At 47.7% G+C, this 25,385-nt stretch overlaps 1 protein-coding gene across 9 annotated transcripts in view; it reads right to left on the reverse strand.

Annotated features, from left to right (window-relative positions):
* Positions 1-25,385, reverse strand: part of Rph3al (rabphilin 3A like (without C2 domains)) — a 153,597-nt gene that overhangs the window by 82,724 nt on the left and 45,488 nt on the right. For 4 of the 9 annotated variants that reach the window (XM_047544624.1, XM_047544627.1, XM_047544621.1 and 1 more), the window contains exons 2-3: positions 2,294-2,406; positions 111-254 (exon numbers count right to left, since the gene is read on the reverse strand). In XM_047544624.1, coding sequence (XP_047400580.1) covers positions 111-254; positions 2,294-2,370 — 221 coding nt within the window. In that variant the 5' untranslated portion in view covers positions 2,371-2,406. The other 5 variants (XM_047544628.1, XM_047544620.1, XM_047544622.1 and 2 more) reach the window with 4 other exon arrangements.

The following is a 25,385-nucleotide window of genomic DNA, read 5'->3' on the forward strand; positions in this document are numbered from 1 at the left end:
ACCGGCTCCTAGACGGGGCGAGCCCAGCCCCACAACCCGCTGGGCTCACACCAAGCGGCCTTGTCTTTCTCCCACCAGGTTCACCGCTGCCAGGCCGGTCTAGTCCTTACCCAATTCTCTGCTGCTCCATGACATCTAGCCGCTCGGCTCTCTGGATGACCTGCAGAATGGCGTCCACCTCGGCTGGGCTGAGGCTCTGGCTCCTCCTCTGCTTCTCCGTCTGGTAGGTGTGCACAGACCAGCCTGTCTGCAGCCTTGGGAGAGAACACCACTACTGACAGTGAGGCCTGCAAACCCCAGCACCCTCACCACATCCACAGAGCTCCCCGAGAATGGCCTGGGGACAGTCCAGGTGCCACATGTTCAGAGTCAGGTGCCATGTGAGAGCTCCTATAAGGCATGGGTGTGTGCCCGTCGCTAGGCTGCGTTATGTGACACCTGCTATCTCTCCCTCCAGAATGGGAGTTTCTAGAAAGTCAGACCCTGCCCCATCTGGTCCTGGCCCACCCCCCATCCTCCTTGTACGCTGTTCATCCCTCATTCCCTACATCCACAGAGCAGCCTCCTGTCAGCACACCTTCATGCCATGTTCTCTTCACCTCAGGGCCTTTGCACATGCTATTCCTTCAGCCTAAAACTTCCCCCTGTATCTCTAGCTAACATTTACTCCTCCCTTGAGTCTCGACACTGGAAGGAAGTCTCTTCTGATCCCCAGACTAAGTTAGCACCCACAACACAGGCCCCCACTGCCAATGATCACTGTGAAAATAGCTGAGCCACAAGAGTATTTGTACAAAGTTCTCCTCTCTGTCTTTGCTTTGAGACGTGGGACCGTATTGGTCTTGTTCACTGCTATACAACCAGTCCTGCATAGGGCCAGAGGACTGGTGGGAAGGCCTGCACTGGAGCAGGGAGGGGACTTCCCTTGGGTCCCACAGGGCCCAGTTCCCAGCTCTGCAGCCCAGGATTTGTACTACTGTCCTGGAGACTGCCAGGCTCTACTGGCAGCACACCCTGGGGAGGAGGCAAGAGCATTTGCTTTTCTGGAAGATTCCCTGACAGCTTTCAGCTGCCACTGAGCGAGAGACACAGTCAGGGAGAAGGCGGGGACGCAGGAGCGGTGAGCAGGGCACACCAGGCCCTATCAGAGCTCAAGCAGCTGAGCTCTCCCCAGACACTTTGCCCTTCCAGGCAGGACTCACTGTCTGCTGGGTTGGAGAGAGGGAGGGGGCCCGCCTTGTGTCCCTGGTCATTCTCCCTGCAGGAGAGAGTGGAGGCAGCTAAAGGGAGCTGAGCCATCCCGGCGAACAGGACAAATTAACTGTGGGGCAACGATTCCTGCAAATCACGCGTGACACCACTCTTCCTGGGCGTTTCAGATTAATTTTTCTATTCCCCTTTGAAGTTTTGGCTCTGTCCCCCTGAAGGCTCATAACATCTAATTGCAAATTTCTTACACTTGGTCCCTTTTGGGAAATGCTGGTTCCCATAATTGGCATAGTTTGACAGAGGCAAGGACACTCTAGAACTTACCAGATGCCAGGAACCCCCACCCCTCAGAGGGTAAAGAGGGATGGGAAGGGAGGAGATGTGTCTGAGAGCCACATTCCCAGCCCAGGAAAGTCCAGAGGGACATGGAAGGAGGTAGCAGGGTTTAACCAGAGCTGAGGGGACACCTGGCTCAGGGTCAACGGGAAAACGAGGACTCCCCAGTGCACAGACCAGAGCCAGGGAAGTAGAGAACCCTGCTAAGAGCACAGGAGAGACCTGAGAAAGAGTCCAGCTGTGTTGTGGCCTGAGGGACAGCTCTTCATTCCTAGAACAAGCCTTGGTCCTGTACTGTGTGACCATGCCAGGCACTAGCTCTGCAGTGGGCATCCAGAGACCACTCTGGATGAGACCGCTCTGCCTCAAGGGACGTTTGCACTCAAGGCTCAGTGACAGGAGAAAGGGAAAATGAGGTGGTCTGGTCCCCTACGGCCTGTGGTGATCACACAGAGACCTGAGAGTAAGCTGGACCCAGGTGTGGGCCCCAACCCGGACCACCCACATGTTAAATGACGGGCAAGGAGCTCAGCCTCACTTCCCTCATCTGAGGAATGGGAATAAATTCCACATGGTGGGTAAATGACTAAAGGAGTGAAGTGCCCAGCTCAGGTAGAGTGTGGCATGCATTTAATGGACACTTCTCCAAACTTTGCTTCAACTCTGGGGAATGAATCTTTCCAAAGAAAGGAAGGAAGCAGGGAGGGAAGGGGAAGGGACATCCTGGTGTGGCCTTGGAAGTACTCACTTGGCTCGCAGGGCAAGCTGCCGGTCATTAGGGCAAACCCACTGATCGTTCCCACTGCCAAAGATGGTGTCAGCCATGGCTTGGAGCACCCAGACAGGGGCAGGGAGTCACATCTAGATGAAAAAAGGGAGAAGACAAGGGAGCATGTCATTGGCTGGGAGGCAGATGGCAGACAGAATCCCTCTGCACTCAGGCACCAGACACTTGCGTTCCCACTGATGGCCTCTCGTTCCTCCAGCAAAACAAGCTCCCTCCAAGCTCCAGAATTCTGGGTGGGGTGACTGGGTGGATCATGTGGCTAGATGACCAGAGCGGACATGGCTGGCAAGACATCAAAGGGAAGTTCAGAAAGAGAAGACGTCTAGCCCCAGTGATTTTCAACTCGCTTGGCAAGGTCTAGAGGGCTTTCCATCCCTGACCTTCCAGCACAGCTCCTGCCAAGAGGGGTCCAACCGGGGGACAGGGAGCTAGACAGCTGGGGAAAGCCCTACCCGTTCCCAAACCTCAGGGATCCAGAATGGCAACCCCTGACATCCAAGCTGCATGCTCCCCAAGGGATCACACCAGAGACCACAGCACTCTGTGGAGCAGGGAAGGGGACAGGGAGGTGGCAGCGGCAGCAAAGACCTCCACCAGGCACAGCTCCAAGGGGCACTGTACCAGGGACCACCCCAGGAATCCTGCTCCAGAAAAACCTGATGGTTTAACACGAGCATGGTCTAGCTTAGCCACCAAGGACAGGGCCACCTCTTTAAGGGTCTATTATGAGAAGGCTGCTTGTGCATTCTGAAGGGAGGGTGTGTGTGTGTTGGGAGGAAAGAGCTGAGCTTGGGCTAGGGTGAGCAAGGAGAGTCACCCTCACTGGCCTGTTCTGATCTAATCTAGACCAGTGAGTGATTCCAAAACTCAGCATGTTCAAAATCCTGAGGTGGCCAGGTGTGGCAGCGCACACCTATCTCCCAGCAACTTGGGAGGCTGAGGTAGGAAGATTGCAAGTTCTAAGCTAGCCTGGGCAACTTAGCAAGGCCCCCAATAACTTAGCCAAAAAGAGAAAAGAGAAAAGGTGAAAAGGCTGGGGATGCAAAAATGTAGCTCAGTGGTAGAGTGCCCCTTGGTTCAATCCCCAGTACCAAGAAAAGAGTGAGGCTGGACATTTGTTTGCTATTTTCTCAAAATGTTAAACACAGACTTATGACTGAGAGTATGAAAACCTATTTTCCCACAAAAACCAGTACAGGAATATTCATAGCTACATATTCATAATAGTCAAAAAAAGTAAAAACAATTCAAACTCTCAACAACTGATGAATAAATAAAATGTGCCAAATGTATACAATAAATATTCTTTGGCCATAATAAGGAATAACATTCTAATACCTGCTACAATACGACTGAACCTTGAAAACATGATGTTAAGTATAAAAAGACCACATATTGTATGATCCCATTTATAGGAAATATCCAGATTAAGTCAATCTGTAGGGTTAGTGGCTGACAGGGGCTGAAGGAAGAGGGCAACGGGGAGTTCCCATCCCCCTCTCCCTGCCCCTCAAAAAAGCATGAACTTTTTGGCATATGAATTACAACTCATTTGATGTTTCGTTGTTGTTGTTTGTGGTACTGATTGAATTCAGGACCTCACTCCACCAGTGAGCTACATTCTTAGCCCTGTTTTAAGATATTTTTTATTTTGAGACAGGGTCTTGCTAAGTTGCCCAGGCTGACCTTGAACTTTTGATCCTTCTGCCTCAGCCTCCCAAGTAGCTGGGATTACAGGTGTATACCGTAGGCCCAGCTAAATGTTAGAAAATTTTTTTGAGGACTCCAACATATCCGGATTATATTTATTGGTATAAAATATAAAATATATAAAATTGGTATAAACATAAAACTGAAAACAAATTTAAAAACTTTTGTTAATTCATTAAAACTAATAAACCCAGGGCTGGGGAGATAGCTCAGTCGGTAGAGTGCTTGCCTTGTAAGCACAAGGCCCTGGGTTCGATCCCCAGCACCAAAAAAAAAAAAAAAAAAAAAAAAAAAAAAAAAAAAAAACTAATAAACCTATTAGGTATTTATTTTATGAAAATATCTGTTTCCAAAACAAACAATTAGTGAGATGAATGGCACTGTTTTACATTTTTTGAATCTATTTATGGCTTAACAAAAGACAACTGGATGTTCCTGTTTGATTTTTCATTCAACCTTTTGTGATATGTTGTTTTGTTAAAGTCCATTCAGAGTGTCACAGGTATGCAAGACAGTTAGAAAAGGGAGGAGGATTTTGATAGTTTTTCCAGATAATTGTGGCTATTTTTCCTTTGATATAGCATCAACACTCAACAGATATCGGTTTCTTAAAGATTCCAGTGTGGTATCTAAAGCCAAATGAATGAACTTTTCATTTTCTGAAAAACTGCGAGAGAACGATCAAGAGTCTTATTATGATAAGAAAAGTAGTATTCATCTCCTGGATCCGGGAAAGGTGCTGGACCACGCTTAGAGAACTGCTTCCAGGCCAACATCACCCCGTTGCTGTGAAGACCAGCAGGGGGCAGTGTGCAGAACACAGCTAACTGGCCTAAGCAGCAGCCAAGTCCAGGACCTTACCCACACTGGCCTCTCTGTCCTACAGGCACATCCAGATACCTGCTCTTGCAGGTTGGATCTGACATTCCACTGTGAGCCACCTCAGGAAAGAGACCAGGGCAACCCAGATCCCAAAGAGCCAGGTGTGGAGACCCCACAGGCAGGCCCCCACCGGCAGACCCAGGGGCTGGCCAGATACCAAGGGCCTCCCCAGATATCACCCCTGGGTCTTCTCCCAAGAGATGGTAACATACAAGCCAGGAAATTACAGGCTCAAAAAACAGGATTCCTCAAACCTCTTTAAACCTGTGCCCCAGCTCCAGCCTTTGACGCACTGTGGATTTCAGAGGATTTTGTTTTTGTTTTAAATTTGTTATCTTGTGAATAGCAGAGTCACACTGCTATGTGGGTGTGAAATGCATTACTCTGTTCAAAGCAAACATTTAAAACGTACTACAACTCCATACCCCTGTTTCTTTTTTTAATATTCTGGGAGCTTCAAGAAACGGAGGGGGCAGAACAATTCCTGCTCTGACCTGCAGGGGGCGCTACTGCCTGGGCCACTGCACTCAGAACAGCAAATTCTCAGCCTTCCTGCTCATACCTGCTGGGGTTGGACACAGTGAGGGTGGGGTGACCACTCTGCTCTGCCAGGCACCCGGCAGACACCCGGGAGTAATGGGGCAATGACAATCCAGAAAACCTCGGGGTTGCCCTACAGAAGACCCCATCTCTGCAGAAGCTTTTTAACTAAAAGGATATGGAACTGCAGGGAGGGGAAATGGAAAGAGAGGAGCCCCGATCTCTGATGCTGAAACCTTCATCACCTTGAGAGGAACTGGGAGCACCCAGAAGATGGTGGCCCCCCAAAACAGATGGGAGATGCTCTTCACAGCCCAAACCAATCACCCCCACACAAATCTCTAGGGAATGAACTTCTTGTCCCCTTTGGGGTTACTTCCTAGTGAGACCAGAGTTTTGGGATCACTGGCAAGGGACACCTCAAGCTGACCTTTGGCTGTGCTTTGATTCCCTGGGGGTCTATTCCTTTAAAAAATAATAACAATAACTTGAGCCAAAACAAGCCATCAATCTATGGCCACTCACAGGCTACTCTGCTCAGTTCTTCCTAAATCTCATCATTCTTCTTTGTTTGACAGATGAGAAGAGTGAGGTTAAGAGGCTGAGAAAAGGCGCAGCGAGCTGCGTGAGTCCTCGGCCCTCAGACTAGAACTGCTTTCTCTGCAACACGGCACCTTCTGCAGTAAACCCAGGGGTGGAGGAGGGCTTCGTGGCAGTGAGAGGTGGAAAGAAGAGGACCTGCGCACGTCTGGCTTTTGTGCAAACTTACTAGAAACCCAGGGACAAGTCAATTAGCTTCCTGGGGCCTCTGTTTCCCCCTCAGTACTCAAGAGAGCTGAGGGGGACAGGCTGGAAGGGAGCTAGCACAATTATGACACCTGATCCCCATCCTGCTGAGCTGCTTAAGGAAGGCTTAAGAAGAATGATGAGATTTAGGAAGAACTGAGCCCCTGCCCCAACCTAGTCCACAAAACAATAAGGTCCTCCCGCCTGCCACCTCTGTCACTGCTGGAGCTTCAGGAGAGACAAGTCCAGAGTCACATGCCATAGAGAGGTCAAGGGAAGTGGAAAGATGTCACCCAGGGGCTCAGTTTCATGGCACTGGCTAGGAAGGTTCATCTCAGATGCAAGTCTGTGGCTGAGCATGTCCCCAGGGGTGGCTCTGAGCAAAGGTCAGAAAAGAGAACATAGGAGCGTTCAGGTCCCAGCGCTGGGACCACAACACTCACCCCAGACTGGCTGGCATCTGGGAAGACACGACTGTCCTTTACCCACACAGAGCAGCCTCAGGACAGATGGGGAGAGGAAGAATAATTCCAAGAGGAACATTTTTGGAATCTGCCAACAGCCAGCATAGTTCTCCAAACCTCTTCAGCCTGAGCTGCCAGCCCCCCGATTCGGCAGCAGAGGAGGACCTCACCACAGACCCTGTTCCTGGTTCCTGACCCCTTTACCAGGGGCCTCCCTGGCCGAATGGTGTGCTCATCACCACCCTGACACTCCTGAGCTCTGTTCCTCCTCAAGGGGCGTCTCAAACAAGCGAGACAGTCAGTACAACCCACATCCTAAGAGGTCCTCCAAACTTGCACAGAGCAGTATTACATGTATTAAATACGCACTGTACCCTTGTAATAATGGCAATCAACTAGACCAACGTTAACTTATCAGGGAACCAAATGACCTTATAGAAGGTGGTTGAAAAAGCAGGGAGGTGCAATTCACAATAGCTAAGCTATGGAACTGACCTAGGTGCCCTTCAATGGATGGATGGATAAAGAAAAGGTGGTATATACACACAATGGAATATTACCCAGCCCATAAAGGAGGAGGAAATTATGGCATTTGTCAGTAAATGGATGAAGCTAGAGGCCATCATGCTAAGTAAAATAAGTCAATCCCCAAAAACCAAATCTGAACGTTCTCTGAAATGGGGATGCTGACTCACAATAAGTAGGGAGATGGCAGTGGGTGGGGAGGTTTACTGGATTGGACAGGGGGAAATGGAGGGAAGAGAGGAGGGGTAGGAATGGGAAAGACAGTAGAATGAATCAGACATAACTTTCCTATGTTCATGTATGCACACAGGACAGTGTAACTCCACATCACATACAACTGAAAGAATGGGAAGTTATACTCCATGTATGTATGTCAAAATACAGTCTACTGTCATGTGTAACTAAAAACAATGACAACAACAACAACAACAACAAAAAAACGGGCAAGGAGGTGAACCCACTCACTGGGGAGAGAGGGAAGGAACTGGCTTGGAGGGGAACAGAGGGAAGGTTTGTGGACCAGGGCTGGTTGGGTGGAGCTCTGGTCACCTCCTCTGTAAACCAGGGAGAGATGGCACAGAGGGTCTCTGAGGTCCTCTCAGCTGTAACAGGAATGGGGCATGTGCACCCGAGTGTGTTTGATGAACACAGCTAAGGCTGCTGCTGGGCAGGGCACACCTGTCACAACCAGCCCAGAGGTCCTGGTCCGACTGACACACTGTTTCCATCTCCTCCCCGGAAGAGCCATGGGCTCCCTGGAAGCCCTGCATCCCCCTCTCACCATCCCAGGGGCCCAGTACAGGCCCTGAGCAGACAAGCAGGGATTCAGGAAACAGACCAGACGTGCGAAGAACAGAAGGGGACTCTAGCACGCTCTGTGACTTGTTGACTCACAGGCAGTTTGTTCCTGGGGATTCCCTACGGGGTAGTCAGTCGCACGGCAGTGGTGGCGGCGGCTCCGTCTGACAGCTGAGCTGATTACCCGCCCAGGGGCTGCTGCACCCACCAGCCCTTCCTGTGCCAGGAAGCTGCAGCCTCCTGGTGCCATGTTGACCTCTGCTGGGTGAGACAAGCTGAATGGAGCTGCACCCAGCTGGCCAGGCTGGCAGACAGACAGACACTCAGACAGTCTGTAATGCAGAGACTAAAGGGGCTCTAGCAGAGGGACAGGAACAGGAGGGGTCTGTGATAATTTCCTGAGAAAATTCTTCCAGGATAGAGGCTCATATGCCTTGGGCAACTTTTGGAACCAGGTTTGTAAAAAATAAACACATTCTTAAAGGGAGATCAATTCTGTCCCTAAAGTCAAAAGCTTATTGCCTGGGCATTAGTCACCTAGGCAAATGCTGCAATCAGGGGGGACTGCCCCCCCACCCAGCAACCGTCATTATACAACCTCACTTGGCCATTTCCTGGGCACTACAGGATGGTATAAAGAAAATGCCTCCAAATTCACTCATCACCCACCCCCCATGATGACTCTTAACATCTTAAGGGTACATCTTCCAATATTTCCTTGGTATGTAAATGCAGATTTTTAATAAAATTGGGTGCTTACTACTTACATCATTTACTATTTTCTACTATTTGATACTCTCCCACATTATTAAAATTCTTCAAAAGTATGATTTTAACTATAATTTAGTATTATGGATATATTCTACCATTTTCCTCCAGATTTCTAAAGAGCAATATTACATGTATTAAATATGTGCTGTACGTTGTTCTTCATGGCAATAATTAACTGGACAAAAATTAATTTCTGAGGCAACAAAACAGGGGCTTAAAGAAGGTGGTTGAAAAAGTGGGGATGTGAAACCACCAACCAGGGAGAGGGGGAAAGGCGGGGAGGGAATTGGCTTAGAGGGAAACAGAGGCCAGTTTGGGGACACATAGATGATTTCCAATTTTGCTCTATATATTCAACACTAAAATGGATATCCTGGGAGATAAATCCTAGTGCCCATCTCTGATGACTTCCTTAGGATACATTCCCAAAAGGGAAAGGAAATGTGCATTTTTTGGAAACGTACTTTTGAGTCAGCTTTTCTACGGTAATGTTCACAGCCACTCAAAGCTGTCAGCTGCAGGCAGGCCTCCTGCCCGTTCTTTCCAAAGTGCATCTAGAATTGTCCATCATGAGAAATTGGCTGGAGGCAGCTGTGCCCTGTTGGCCTGATGTGGATTTTGTATTTCTGACCTCAGAACTAAGAGATGCAAGAAGCTATCTCTAGATCTCCTATTAGTTGGTTTTAATAACACGTACAGTGCACTAATTGCTTACCTTGGGGGTGGGGGGAAAGGCCTCTTTGCAAACACTCGTATCCACTTGAAAGAAGGTCTCTACCTCCTGAACAGATTTCGTGGACTAAGAGTCAATAAAGCCAGTACTGGTTTTAGCACTCTGAGTGGTGACCAAGAGGTCCAGGCAGGTCATGTAGCTGCTGGCCAGCAGAATATTCCCCACTAAACAGGGACATGGGCCGGCTGAGGCAGGAAGATCACAAGTTCAAGGCCAGCCTGGCCAACTTGGCAAGACCCTGTCTCAAAATAAAAAATAAAAGGGCCAGGGATGTCACTCAGTGGTAGAGCACCCCTGAGTTCAATCCCTAGCACCAAAAAAAAAAAAAAAATGGGGTGAAGACCTCCCCATGGGGTCCTGGTGAGGACACTGAAAGCATATTTCTGTGATGCTCAGAGCAGCACGAATAGTCATTATCTCAGGAAAACTGCTGTTCAACCCCCAACCTTCCAAACTTGAAATAGCTATAACAGAATATGAAAATATGACCCATCTGCAGCTGCTTCTAGCGTGCACCAGACTTGGAAGCAGACGCGCAGAGGGCAAAACCACCTGCCCTTAGAGAAGCATGACACACACTGGTGGCACCTCTGTCCGCAAAGGGGACTGGGTCAGAGACAAAGGCAACCCACCTCCTGAGACAGCTCCTACTACTCCCATCTTTTCTCTGGTGCTGCTCTCTCTCCTCCTTCGGACCCAGGTGTTCTCACCTCCTTGACTTCGTTTCAGAGATGCTTTTGTGGATACAACTGAGCCAATGAACTCTCCAGGGTGTGTCCCAAATGAACCAACTTGCATGGAGCCGTGGGGTGCAAGCAGCCGTGACAGCAGGCATTTGCTTGGCCAGGGGTCTGCCTTGATGAAGTCGCAAGTGGGACCCCATGAAAGACCCTCACAGAAACAAATCCGCAAGCCCAGGCATGAGGGTATGGACAGGACAGACCATCTCCAGTAAGAGAAGAGCAAGACAGAGGCAGGCAGGGGAAGGCTGGAAGGAAGCCGTGTGCCTAGGAGGGGACACCAACATGCAAGGGTGAACACAGGCCACCAGCAAGTACACAACCCTGGTTCCTAACAGCCACAGAGAGAGAGCTCAAGCACTTACAGCCACTGCAGCATTATCATGGCAATATCTAACAAATGACATTTGGCAAATAAAACCCCTACTCTGGCCTCAATATCCAGCTAAAAGCCCTTCCTGAACTATCCTGAGTTAATTTTCCACTTGCAGTGAAAAGACCAAAAGCCTGGCTATGGGGCAAACAGAGGAGGACGGCAAAACCCACTCCCCTCCCCACCACATGCCTGGGGAAGAGGACAGGGCACTGGGGAGGAGCTGGGCATGAGCAGGTCGCATCTGTGAGGCTGGGAAACAGGCTTCATCTGAGCCCCCGCTTGGAGAGCGCATGACAAAGACGTCTCAGCCTCCATGGGAAAGAATGCGGTGATCCATTAGTCATGTCTGCCCTGGTGTGGGAGGGAGAGAGGTTGTATATTTGCTATTGCCAAGTTTGCCACCCCAAGACAGCTAGCTGTGCATAGACAGGGGTGACAGGGGAGAAGAGGAGGGTGGAAAGGAAGGAGAAAAAGCCAGGATAAATATGAAAGTATACTTGCCACCAAGCTGGTGCTTCCGAGGGCCTCAAAGGCACTGTGTGAAAGCCCTCCGTTCTACACCCAGTTATTAATATTCCAGGGAACCCTTAGCAACAGGCCTTGACATCTGCTCTGTTACTATGATACGGGAAACAGGGTGATAGCCATGAGATAAGGTGAGCCCAGACATCAACATTTTCCCCATCTGTCAGCCCTGCTGGGAGGATGAAAGATTCAGACAGGCAGCCTCCAAGGCCTGTCTGAAACCTGACGGGACCACTCACTTGGAAGCGTCTTGGGCTCATTATGCATAAGGCAGAACCTGAGTAAATTCCGAAGATGAGACAAGAGCCCCGGGGAAGCCAGTGCCTGACAAATGTCCCTAAAACTCTGCCCTGTCATCATACATCCTGCCAGATCTGCCTCCTCCGGGTGGCTCTCCCATCCTCTTCTCACATCCACTTCTCCTCTTCTCTTGCCCAGATGGTGGGGAAAGTTTCCTAACAGGTCTTTGAACTTCCTGGGGCTTACCCTGCCCCTCTTCATGTGCAGCCAGAGAAATTCTCCTTACAATCTGGGTTAGACTGTGTGATTCCCCTTCTCAAAAACTTCAATGGCTCCCTGCTACCACAGGGAAAAAACCCAAGCTGTACTTGAGGCTGTCCATGACTTGGCCCAAATATCCTTCCCCTCTCACCTGCCACCACTTCCCTGCACAAAACTCAGGCTCCAGTCACTGGGACCTGGACGTGTTCTAGGTGCTCAGCCCTGTCCCCGCATCATTCATGTTGAACTCCTTTTCTTCCTCCCGTCTCGCTGCAGATGCCCAGCCCACCTGCTGTGAACATTCTCCAGCTCCTCCTTACTTGAGCCCTATCCGAATTGACCCCCACTTCCCTCTCCTCAGTGCTCCTGCTTGTATCCTTGTGGGTCTTCGCTCTGCTATCTCTATAAAGACCATGGTTCTGGGGATGTGTCTAGATGTCCCTAGGCTGGCACAGTGCCTGGAGCATGGCAAGTGTCTAGTACATCTTTACGGAACTGACACGAACCCTGAAGAGTTCACTGTGGCCCATGGAATAAGCCCAGCCTCCTCCACCTGGAATTTCAGACCCAACCTCCTTCACCATCTCAGCCACACACGGGCCCACCCCCTGAATGGCTCTTGCTTTTCTGCTTCTGGCCCACCCCGCCAAAACCACAGGATTTCCAGAAAGGACTCCAACTCTTGAGGAATGGTCAGCCATGCCATATATCCAGACACAATGTCATGGGCAATGTCCAAAACAGCAAATGACCTGGGAAAGGGTACACAGCATGATCAGGTGCCAGAAGTGGAATTGAACAGCTGACACAGAATCACAGCCACATTCCAACCATGGAAAACGCAGCGTTCACAGGTCAGAGTAGGAGGAGGGATTGTGAGAGGGCTTATTTCTTGAATCATCCTCAAAGAATGATTTAGTAATAGATAAACAAGGGTGCCCTACCCATCTTTGCAGCTCCCACTAAGATTCCTCCTCTTAGGTGGGCCCTCGAAGTCCCCAAGCCACCGCTCAGACTGCTGGACCCTCCTTTGCTGCGTCCTTGGAGGATCAGTCAATCCTGGACACCCCATGACCCATGCCACTGGTGCATCCTGACTCAGTCACAGACCTAAGAGTTTATTATTGTCCTCAGCAGGACAAGAAAGAGCAAAATTTGGGTTCACTGCAACATTCAATCAACACTCACCAGGCGCTGCTGAGCACCAGGCCTGGGCCCCAGCCACCTCAGTGCCATTTCTTGTGAGGCAAAGCCCAGGTTGGTTTCTTTTTTTTTTTGTACCCCTTAAGACTCACATGGTACACATACAGGAGATCTCACTTAATGCTGTGGGGGCATTTTGTTTTTGTTTTAAACCCAGGAAAGTAAAATTTCAGGAAACTTTAATAGCTTGAGGCACCCATTCCAGTAGGCCCCAAATCCCTTCCTGTCTCTTTAACTGGAAACCATTTTCTTCTTCCCAGGCCGACATGCTATGCAAAGCCTCCACCAGAAATGAGATGCAAAATATCCTTCTTCTTCCCCCTCTCCCTGGAGCTGCATGCTCTGCCCACACATTCCCAGAGGCGTAGCTTACTTTTGTTATTTCTGAAAGGTCTGACACAGGGCAGGTAATCAAGGCAGGGACTCCAGAGTAACCAGACTCCTGCCGCTGGTCACTCTGTGAAGGCCCAGGGAGGACGGAAGCCTCACGGGCTGGTTTCCCGCCCCAGAGCAGCCTCCATTCCCCCTGGCACCATGCAGTGTGTCCCCCACTCCATGCTGTCTCTTAAAGTACGATGCACTTTGTGGCTTACGCAGTTCTAGAACCTAGTTGTCCTTATAAAAAAAAAAAATACTGGGGATTGAATCCAGGGGCACTTTACCATTAAGCTACATCCCTAGCCCTTTATTTTTATTTTGAGATAGGGTGTCACTAAATCGCTGAGGCTGGCACCTGCCTCAGCCTCCAATTCCCTGGGATTACAGGCGCATGCCACCGTGCGGGACTTAGAACCTAGAAGTCTTAGTCCAGGTATCAGCAGGGCCAAGCTCTCTCTGACGAATCAGGGAAGGATGTGTGCCGAGCCTGTGTGTCAGTATCTGTTGCTTGCAGGCAAACCTTGGCAACCCCTGGTCTGCAGCTGCATTCCCAGAGCCTGTCTTCAGCTTCGCAAGGTGTTCTTGTCCCTGCGTCTCTCTTCAGGTGGGCTCTCCTTTCTGTGTCTCTCTTCTTTAACAGACACTTGTCATATTGGATTAAGGGCCCATCCTACTCCAGAATGATCTCGTCTTAACTGATTACATCTGCAGTGATCCTATTTCCAAAGGTCATATTCTTTGAAAGTACTGGGAGTTAGAACTTCAGCAGATTCTTTGGGGGAGACACTTTCCTTTTTTCTTTTCTAATTTTTTTTTTTTTGTGTGTGTGTGTGTGTGTGTGTGTGTGTGGTAGTGGGGATTCACCCGCTGAGCTACATTCCCAGCCCTTTCTGTTTTGAGACAGGGTCTCACAAAGTTACCCAGGTTGGTTGTGCACTTGGGGTCCTCCTGTCTCAGTCTTCAGAGTAGCTGGTACAGGGCATGAGTCACCATGTCCAGCTTGGGGGGCACATTTCAACCCATAACATGAACTCCATCTAGGGTGTAGGTGGACACAGGTGCAGTGCACACACAGATGATTATATTGGTCTAAAATGCCCCCGCCTGGAGATGCCATGGATCTGGAGAGGTGTCTAAATTTGGGGACAGGAGATATTATAGTTGATACAAAGAGAAGATTCAAGAAAATAACCTCCTTTGATTATTGCTTGTCATGGGGGTTCTTAACAAAGGATCCATGAATTTAGATGGGGAAAAATATATACCTTTATTTTCACTAGCCTGCAACTGAAATTTTCTATTTCTTTTAGTTATGAGAAATATTGTCTGTCCCTGTGCCCTGGTCATCAAAAGGATAACAGATTCTTTCCTATAAACACTGAAGAGTAGCGGATACCTTAAAATATTTACACTCGTTGCTATAAATATTTAAAAATTAAAATAGTGGACCTACTATAAGGTTGTTTGCTTAACATCAACAAAGTAGCACATGGATTACAATATCACAAGCTTTCTTAATTATTCTAATAAGTCAATATAATTGGTTTCCTCTGAATCTTATTTGTGAATTTTAAGCTACTATTTCACCATAATGTCAAAAAAGGATCCATGGCACCAAAAAAAAAAAAAAAAAAGAAAAAAAGAAAGAACAGGAAATGGAATTAGAACTTAGCTAAACAGTTATGGAAATAATATCAAGTCACCGGGGTAAGCAAGTCTTCACTCAGAAAATGCCCAAATTCTTCCAGGGGTTGCCTAGCACCTGGCTGGGGACACACAGTGAGGGTCATTAATTCTGTTTGTCTCTTAATGCAAAAACACAACCTGCTTTCATTTGTGTGATTTATGTGGGTCTGGAAAGTCCCAGGCAAACTAAATTTTTGCAAAGGAAATCTGATTCTAGCTCACACCTAGGTGTTGTTATTTAAGGAGCCCAGGAGAAACCTCTCCATGAAGCAGAGACACCTCTAGAAAGAAACCTGACCCACACCTCCTTACCTGCCAGTAGACCCAATCCTCAGGTTTGCTGACAGGGCAGACTCTAGGTCTGGGGAGCAGCTTCCCTCACTGCCACCTCCCACAGTGGCCTCTGCACAGTCCACCCAGCCACCAGCTCTCAGGTGGCTCTCCTGGGACACTGCCAGGTTCTTCTCCATCCTTCTCCTGCCCAAGCCCCTGGTCCTGGCTGTTTGCTTAAAGTCAGCAGCCAAGGCAACCCCCAACTGACTTAGCCTGCTATCTGCGGGCCAGCTGTCCCCTCTCATTCATGGAAACACAAACAGACGGTTTTCTGTTCCAACTCCAAGGTCAAGCACCGCACTGCCTGGGAACCAGCTGTCCATTTGCTACACACTCCCTGTGCCCCTGGCAGAGGTTCAGACGCCAAATAAGTGGGGATGCCATCATGAACAACCATTGCCAAGGACTCAGGTGGCAGTGGGGGCCACCTGAGAGTCAGAAAGGGGATCACCCCAGACCAGGGCTTGGTACATAGCAGGTGAACACGGGGAAGGGTCAAACAGAACCCATGGCATCTCGCCAGGAGTTTTCAAGGCTTAAGAGGAGCCGTCAAATAAAAACCACCCCTGCCTGTGTGCACTGCTTGGCCTGCCCCCGAACTACCAAATCAGGAAGAGAGCAGCCAGCAGCACCAGGTGCTGGCACCTGCCATGAGCTGACCAACTGGAACCATCATAAGCCCAAGGGTGACATGATGGTCACTGAAGAAACCAACCCTTGAGAGGCATAATCCCTTGCTCAATGCCACAGGGCTGGCACCTAGGGCCTCACTTGACTTAACTTACTGGTCTGAGCCCAGGTGCTTTCTCTCACCTTTTCCTGCCTCCAGTACTTCTGCAGCAAGTACTGCCTAATCGAAGCAACGAACCAGGGGATTTTCCCCAGCATTTACCACGCGCCCAGCACTCAGGAGTGTGCCAGGAGTTCACAGAAACTGAGTTGGGCAGGAACTGGCCAAAGAGGAATTCTGAGAAGGCTCGGGGTTACTTGGGCCAGAGCAACCTGGAAGGGGGGACGCTGGTGTGGCTGCCCAGGGCAGGCAACAGCTGGGATTGAGGTGCACAGACTGTGAGACTGGCCTGCAGTGCTGCTGACACTGTCCCCCCACCCCCGCGGCCCACAAAGCAGAGAGACTAAAGGGAGGCGTCTCTGAGAAGGTCTGAGATCTTTTAAAGACAACCCCTGCTCCACACGCTGCCCACCATCTGAGCCAGGTACTCACCAGATCTGAGGCACCTTATGATCCTAAGGGTTCCTCTGCCTCCGCCTCCGCCTCCCCTGCTCAGACCCAGCCTACTCTGCCTCCAAAGGCTCCACTCTGCTTAGGCGATTTCAAATCAAGCCCATGGTCCTCACCTGGAAGTTCACAGCCATCCACAAGCTCTACCTTCCATGCCAAATTGGTCTCCGAACAGGAACACTTGGCATCATCCCCCAAGCCTGTGTCTCCGCCCACTCCCCACCCACTGCCTCCGCCTCAAGCAACTGCCCCCTCCTTGGCATTAAGGTTATTTTTACTTCTTCCCAGTATCTCCCAGTTCAGTGGTTTGTGACTGTGTCTGACCTCTCCTGTTGTCCCTGAGAGTAGGACATACCCCATGCCCAGATAGGACTAGAAACACGGGACGTGGGGAGAGGAGGAGATCCAGAACAAAACCTGAACATGTAAGGCCAACTGGTTTTCAATAAGGATGTCAAGACTATTCAATGCAGGAAGATTAGTCTTCCAACAAATGCTGCTGGGAAAGCTGGAGAGCCACAGATGGAAGAAGGAAGTTGGACCCTTATTTACATCACCCTGGTTACAAAAATTAACTTAAAAGAGTTCAAAGGCCTTAATGGAAGAACTAAAACTGTAAACTCCTAGAAAAAAAAACACAGGGGTAAATCTTCACAACTTCAGATTTGGCAGTGATTTCTTAGATAACACCAAGAATATAAGTAAAAAAGAAAAAAAAGAAAAAACTAGACTTAATCAAAATTAACTTTTGGGGATCAAATGATAATATTGAGAGGGTGAAAAGATGACCCACAGAATGGGAGAAAATATTTGCAAGTCATATATATGATAGGGTTTGGTGTCTAAAACATATAAATAACTCTCACAACAACATAATGACAATTTAAAAATGGGCAAGGGATGTCAACAGAGGAGACACATAAGGACCCTGAAATCAACATTGTTAGCTGTCAGGGAAATACAAATCAGAACCACAAGGAGATACTATTTCATATCTGCAAGGGTGGATTTAATCAAAGAAAGGAAGGCTAAAGCGTTGGCCAGGACGTGCAGAGAATGAACCTTTGTGCATTGTGGATGGGAATGCAAAATGGTGCAACCACTGTGGGAAATGGTTTGGGAGCTTCTCAAAAAGTTGAACTTAGAATTATGATCCAACAATTCCACCCCTACATATATATCCAAAAGAACTGAAAACAGAACTGAGCACAGAGGCACAAGCCTATAATCCCAGCGACTTAGGAGGCTGAGGCAGGAGGATTGCAAGTTTGAGGCCAGCCTCAGCAACTCACTGAGAATTGTCTCAAAATAACAATAATAATGATAATAATAATTAAGGGTTGTAGCTCAGTGATAGAGCAACCCTGGGTTCAATCCCCAGGACTGAAAATAAAAAAATCCAAAGAATTGAAAACAGGTGTTTGAACAAAAACTTCTGTGCAGATGTTTGCAGCAGCATTATGTTTAATAGCCAAAAGGTGGAAACAACCCAAATATCCATCAACAGGTGAAGGGATTAACAAAATGTGGGATCACCATGCAAGGAATATTATTTGGCAATGAAAGGAAATATTCATTCATGCTACAGCACAATGAACCTCCAGAAGACGTTATAAGAATCCAGTCACAAAAGACCGTATTATATGATTTCACTTAAATGAAATGATCAGAATAGGCAAATTTATAGACAGAATGTAGACTAACAGTTGCCCAAGGCTTATTGGGGTGAGCTGAAAACAACGGCTGGAAATACAGGGTTCTCTTTATGGGGATGAAAATATTCTAAAACTGACTGTGATGTTCACACATACTATGAACATATTAAAAACCAATGAGAGCAGGGTGCATGGCCCCCACCTGTAATGGCTCGGGAGGCTGAGGCAGGAGATCAAGAGTTCAAAGCCAGCCTCAGCAACAGCGAGGTGCTAAGCAACTCAGTGAGACGCTGTCTCTAAATAAAATACAAAATAGGGCTGGGGGTGTGGCTCAGTGGTTAAGTGTCCCTGGGTTCAATCCCTGGTACCAAAAACAAAAACAAAGAGCTGGGTGTAGTGTTGCTCACCTATGATCCCAGCTATTTGGGAGGCTGAGGAGAGTTCAAGGCCAGCCTGGGCAAGACCCCGTCTCCCCAAAACAAAAAACAATGAATTGAACACTTTAAATACGAGTAAAGTGTATAGCGTGTGAATTGTATCTCAAAGCTGTTAAAAAAAAAAAAAAAAAAAAAAAAAAGTGGCAAAACAAAGAAGGAATCTGAGACCTAAACAGCAGCCACACAGGCTGTATCCAGGGCAGGAGGAGCTGGCCACTGACATTTTACTGTCAATTCACAATAGTCTGTCCCAATAGTCTGGGGACAGATTAACTGCAAATTAACCCTGATTAAAAATAAAAAAAACAAACAAACAAAAAACCAAACAGATGGTGCATTTGTGAAAACACTGCGTGAGGAGGAAGGAGAGGGGAGGAGAAAGGGGAGGAGCGGAGGGAGAAGCAAGAAAGCAACTGCAGTCAAGTTCAAAGAACCACTAGAATCCAGGAGGAAGGCGACAGGGGTTCTTTGTGTTGCTCTTCAGATTTTTCCACAATGGCTGAAAGCTTTCATTTAAAAAAAAACTTGCATAATGTGCTGTCGGTGGCTAAAGTTTGAATAATCTGAACAAAATAGAAGAATACTATTGAATTATAACCCATAAAACCAAATATCTAGTCTATGATATGTGAAAAAATACAGGTGAGGAGACAGTCCTCTCTTACGGGAAAGTTCCAATTAGTAAATGTAGAAGGAATGAAGGAAATAGACAAATCACCGTTAGAACTCTATAGTAGTTAGGGCTGGGCAGGGTGGTGCACCCCTGTAATCAGGCTGGAGGATCAAGAGTTCAAAGCCAGTCTCAGCAATGCAAGGCACTAAGCAACTCAGTGAGACCCTGTCTCTGAATAAAATACAAAAGAGCTTTTGGGATGTGGCTCAGTGGTTAAATGCTCCTGGGTTCAACCCCTGGTACCAAAACAAACAAAACACTATAGTACTGATTGTTATGGGCAAGATCCACTGATGGAAGTGAAATTAGTAGGCACACTTGGAGAAGCAGGATGTTGCAGGGTGTCTCTCCTACCTTTGTATTAATTACAAAGGAAAAACTAGTACCTTTATAGTGAAGGAAACTGGCAGACACCATGTGGCCCCAGTGATGGAGATCAAGACCCCCAGGGATAAAACATGGACATCATGAGGCCCCTGATCTGATGCACTGAGGACCCAGTGTCCTTCTGAGGAATTCTCCCCAAATGCAAACCTCAACCGAATCATGAGAAAATATCAGACAAACTCGAATGAAGGGACATGCTACGAAATAACCGACCAGTCCTCTTCAAAAACATCAAGGTCATGAAAAATAAATGAGGAGCTAAGGTTCTAAATATAACAGGAGAAGCTCAGTAAAGGGTGTACAGTAATTCCCTGGAGCATTTTTGAAATTTTCTGCAAGTCCGAAATTATTTCAAAATGAGAAGCTTTAAAAATCCCCCCAATTTTTCATGATTAAAAAAACTTTATATTATAAAGGTGTGTGTTGTTCGGAATTGCCTATACCAAGAGGCCAAGCGATCTGTCCCCAAGGAGGTGCCTGCAGAATACCCCTTCCCCCACATGAAGCCCTTGAGAAAGAGGGTGGGGAAGAGTGTGGGGGGGTAAGCCAAGACATGACTGTGGGTCTCCCCCACTCCACAGATCTGGGCTGGAGGGAGAAGGAATCTCTGAGGAAGGAATAAGAGTGGGAACTGTCTATCAAGGTCTTTGCTTATTTCTGAAAAAACAAACAAACAAATAAATAAATAAGAGGGTTTCACAAAAGGAAAACCAAGTACAGTAATCTAGAATTTCATGGCCAAAATGTAGCCTTGGTTTTATCAAGCAATTTGTACTTGTATTGGTTGAAAGTATGTATTTGTATTATTTCTTTTTTTTTTAATTTTTTCTTTTGTTATTGATGGACCTTTATTTTATTTATTTATTTATGTGATGCTGAGGATCCAACCCAGTGCCTCACACGTGCTGGGCGAGCACTCTACCACTGAGCCACAACCCCAGCCCCTCTTTGTATTATTTCTTTTTTTTTTTTTTTTTTTTGCGGTGCTGGGATTGAACTCAGGGCCTTGTGCTTGCAATGCAAGCACTCTACCAACTGAACCATATCCCCAGCCCAGCCCTGTATTATTTCTTTATTTCAAGATAGCATCAATTAAATCCTGGACATTTGTTGCAGGGGGGGGCGGGGGGGGTTGCTGGGGACTGAACCCAGGGCCTCATACATGCTAAGCACGTGCTGTACCACTGAGCTACATCCCCAGCCCTGGGTGACATTTTAAACTACTTTCAATCTACGCAGTAGCCTGTTGACTAAAAACTCGGTAACTTTTTTTTGTGATTTTTTTTTTTTTTATCTCTTCCGTCAATGCAATTAATGAAGATCAACTTTGTCTCATGACTACTCCATGTTACCAATTTATTCTCCTCCTAGACAATTTATGGTGCTCTCTGTGACCCACAAGGCAGAGCTGAGGCTGAGCTGGAAAGGGACACACTGAGTGATGAAGGGACCGTAGTACAGTGTTCATGACTGAGTCTAAGTGGGCAGGCAGGTATTCCCAGTCAAATTCTTTCGACTTGGGTGTATGTGTTTAATTTTTCATAATGAATTATTTTTAAGTGAAAAATACTTTTTATTTGTTCTAATTAATCATAATAAATTATTCATTTGCGACATTCAACCCATAACCTTAGACACAACCTCAGTGGGAGAAAACAGACGGTGAACTTAGGTGGCCTCATTTGCAGAAAAACATACTAGTGCCTGTTCCTCCTCCTCCCAGGGGTCTACGGGTGACAGGATGTCTAAAGGAAGTGGAGGGCCTTCTGGCACGGCACAGGTCTGGACCTGTGGAGTCTCCATAGAAATACAGTCAGCTCTTCAGGTTCAAATCAAATCAGAAAACAGGCAGCAGACGCTGTATTTCTTAGCTCCCAAGGAATTTGACATTGGATGCCTAGGTTGACCAAGCAGACCCCAACCTGGACGTTCTCTAGGTGGCTCTGCCAAGGGGCTGAGGAAATAAATGGCCCTGGTTATAAGTCCAAGTTTTGCATTCTGGCTCTGTGAATTATTTGCTGAGCGACCCTGGGAAACTTCATTCACATCTCTGAGCCTTACTTTGCCTCATCTGTACAATGAGTAACTGCCTGCTGGGGCTGTTGGAAAGAACAAATTAGATCGGGTACAGAGTCAGGGGGATTTTATCCCCAAAGAGACATCTAGCAATATCCACAGACATTGGGAGAGGTGCTCCGGATTGCTACCCAGTGGGGCGAGACCAGGGATGCTGCTCCTCCTACAACGCACAGAACAGCCCCTGTAACAGGGAATCACCCAACCTAAATGTGAATGCACTGAGGTTGAGAAACTCTAGCTGGTACAGGCAACACGAGCAGTTCAGGACCCATATTGGTGTGCACTCAGGGCAGGACGGTCATCAAAGTCGCCATCATCATCATCGTCACCAGCACCATCATCACTATCACCGTCATCACCACCATCAATGTCATCGTAAGTAGCACCATTGTCAGCATCCTTGGAAGGCCCAATACTCAGAAGAGCACAGACAGAAGGCATAAACTAAGGTTGCTGTGCTGACTGAACTACCAGGTCATTTCTCTGGGTTAAGGATTACCCTCTTCCAAAATGTGCACTTCTCTGAGGGAGCCAAAGCAGCTGGAGGTGGGGAGGTGGGAGGCAGTAGGGGGAGTGGGAGTGGAGTACCCTGGGGCACTGGGAGAGGGTCTAAGCCAATGACGATGATACCAGCCAACAGCCTCCCTCCACACTGAGTCCTAGCATCTCATATGAGTGAATTTATCTGACTCTCAACAACCTGGCAGGTCAGTGCAAATAGAGTAACATATCTCCCTTCCCCTAAACACTCAACTTCTGCTTCCCTGGCAGGAGGGAGCAGTGGCTTCACAGAATTTACCCCTGACCTCTGGCCAGCCCTGCCCCTGCTCTGACCGCTGTACAAGAAGGCACAGTTCTGGCCGGGCGTGGTGGCACACGCCTGCAATTCCAGCAGTCAGGAGGCTGAGGCAGGAGGATTGAGAGTTCACAGCCAGCCTCAGCAACTTAGCGAGGCCCTAAGCAACTCAGTGAGACCCTGTCTCTAATTTAAAAAGGGCTGGGGACAGGGTTCAGTGGTTAAGTGCCCCTGGGTTCAATTCCCAGTACCAAAAAAAAAAAAAAAAAAAAAAGGCACAGTTCTGTGTCCACGCTCTAATGGGGGCCTTTTCCTGACCTTCCCTTGCTGTACTGTGGGAAATGCCAGAGGGGCTCCTTTCTGGGCAGTGCAGAGGGCTGGTGAACCGAAGGTGCCTACACTGGCAGAGAAGCCAGTTTCAGGAAAAGGCCACGTGGTCTCCCTGAGAGGGACAGGAGGGTCTGGTAACAGGGCCACACCAAAAAACCAACCCCCAAAACCATCACCAAAAATGCAAGGAGCCCAAAATGTCTAGAGACACCGTGGAGAGAACTCTGTCCACCTGATCACTTTCTGGCCTTTGTGACTTCTTACCAGGACTCCCTCAAAACAGGAACGAACCCCCTGGAGCTCATCCACACAGAAGCTGCAGTGGGGGTGCCCACACTTGTAGCCAGGCTGCGAGGAAGAGAAGCAGCAGCCCAGGAGACATGGTGGGCAGGAGAAGTGGCCAGAGAGTTATGAATGGATGAGTCCCAGGGCTTGTGACAACATGAACACTTATGAAGTGACAGGCAGCCAGCAGCAGGGTCCCTGAGACTGAGAAGGGATGCCTCTTGGAGCGTGACATACTCCCCCTGGCACACACACACCAACTCTGTCCTGTAAGGACAGACAGAATTCTAGTGGACTCTGGCTCTCAAAGACCAGGACAAGAGGGAGACACAGAATGTCCCAGGGGAACTGAAGTTTTGCCTGTTAATTACCACTGACGGAGCACTTACCATCTACAAAGCTTGGTGCCAACTGCTTTCCAGAATCATCTCCTTTATCTTCCAAAGCAACCCTATGAGACAGGGGGTTTTCCCCTGTCCCTTTTGCTTTGTCTTAAAATATATTTTATTTATTTATATATTTATTTAGCAGTGCTGGGGATAGAACCCAGAAGCGTTCTACCACTAAGCTATATTCCCAGTCCTTTTAAGTTTTTGAGACAGGGCTTCACTTAGTTGCCCAGTCTGGTCTTGAACTTGTGATCCTCCTGCCTCAGCCTCTGGAGGACCTGGGCTTACAGTTGTGTGTCACTACACCAGGCTGAGATAAATTTTTTTTTGGTACTAGGGATTAAACTCAGGGGCACTTGACCACTTGACCACTGAGCCACATCCCCAGCCCTATTTTGTATTTTATTTAGAGACAGGATCTCAATGAGTTACTTAGCTTCTGCCTTTTGCTGAGGCTGGCTTTGATCCTCCTGCCTCAGTCTCCCGAGCCACTAGGATTATAGGCATGCACCACCACACCTGACCTGAGATACATTTAAAAAATTTTTTTAATTTGTTGATGAACCTTTATTTTATTCATTTCTTTATATGTGGTGCTGTGAATCAAACCTAGTGCCTCACCACTGAGTCACAACCCCAGCCCCTGAGATACATTTTTAACATCCTTATTTGACAGCAAACTGAGGCTCCAAGAGGTGAATAGCTTAGTCTGTTAAGTGGCAAAGCCCCGGGATTTAAACTCCGAGTTCAAGGTCTTAACCACGGGGCACCTGACCTCCTCAGCATTTTCAGGACACTTCCTTACTAAACAGAACAACGTGTGCTCGGAGGCTTTTCCCCATCAAAGTCATCCCACATACACATGATGATCTTTTTTTTTTTTTTTCTGTCCTATCAAATAAATTGGTACCGTTGAATTAGATCCTAAATGAGGAAGTCATATTTTTTCAAAAGTAAGAAAACATACCACTCAGCTAAAAGTCGGCAAAAGATTTGAAAAGGGGCTGGGGATACAGCTCAGGGGCAGAGCTCTGGCTTAGCATGCACGTAGCTCCGAGTTCATTCCCAACACCACACACAAAAAGAAAACACCTGGGCAGACAGCTCACCAAAGATGGCAAACAAATGGCAAACAAGCATAGAACAGGTGTTCAACATCATGAGTGATTAGAGAATTACAGATTACAACAAAAATGAGATTCTTCTACCCAACTATTAGTGTTGCCAACATCTAAAACATGACCATGACAACATCGAATGCTGGTGAGGATGAGGAGCCACAGGAACCCTCAATCACTGCAAAGTGGTGCAGCCACTATGGAAACCAGTTTCTTACAAAACTAAACATAAGAGCGGTCCCCCTTATCTGAGGAAGATACAGTCTAAAACCTGCAGTGGATTCCTGAAACCCCACATATACTATCAAACCCGACATATACTATGCTGTGTTCTAGAAATGCGTAAACCTTTAATAAAGTTTAATTTACAAATTAGACACAGTAAGAGGTAAATGACAATAATTACTAAATAAAATAGAACAATTTTAAACAATATACTGCAATAAAAGGTGTGTGAGTGTGGTATATCTGTCTCTCTCCCTCTTTTCAAATTTTTTTTTTTTTGGTGCTGGGGATTAAACCCAGGGGTGCTCTACCACTAAGCTACATCCCCAGCCCTTTTTATTTTTTATTTTGAGACAGAGTCTAAGGTCTAAGTTGCTGAGGCTGGCCTTGAATTTGTGATCCTCCTGCCTCAGCCTCCCAAATTGCTGGGATTACAGGTGTACTCTACCACACCCAGCCCAAATATCTTAATTCTTCATTGCACTACA

Source organism: Sciurus carolinensis, chromosome 3 (assembly GCF_902686445.1).
Source record: "Sciurus carolinensis chromosome 3, mSciCar1.2, whole genome shotgun sequence".
Taxonomy (NCBI): domain Eukaryota; kingdom Metazoa; phylum Chordata; class Mammalia; order Rodentia; family Sciuridae; genus Sciurus; species Sciurus carolinensis.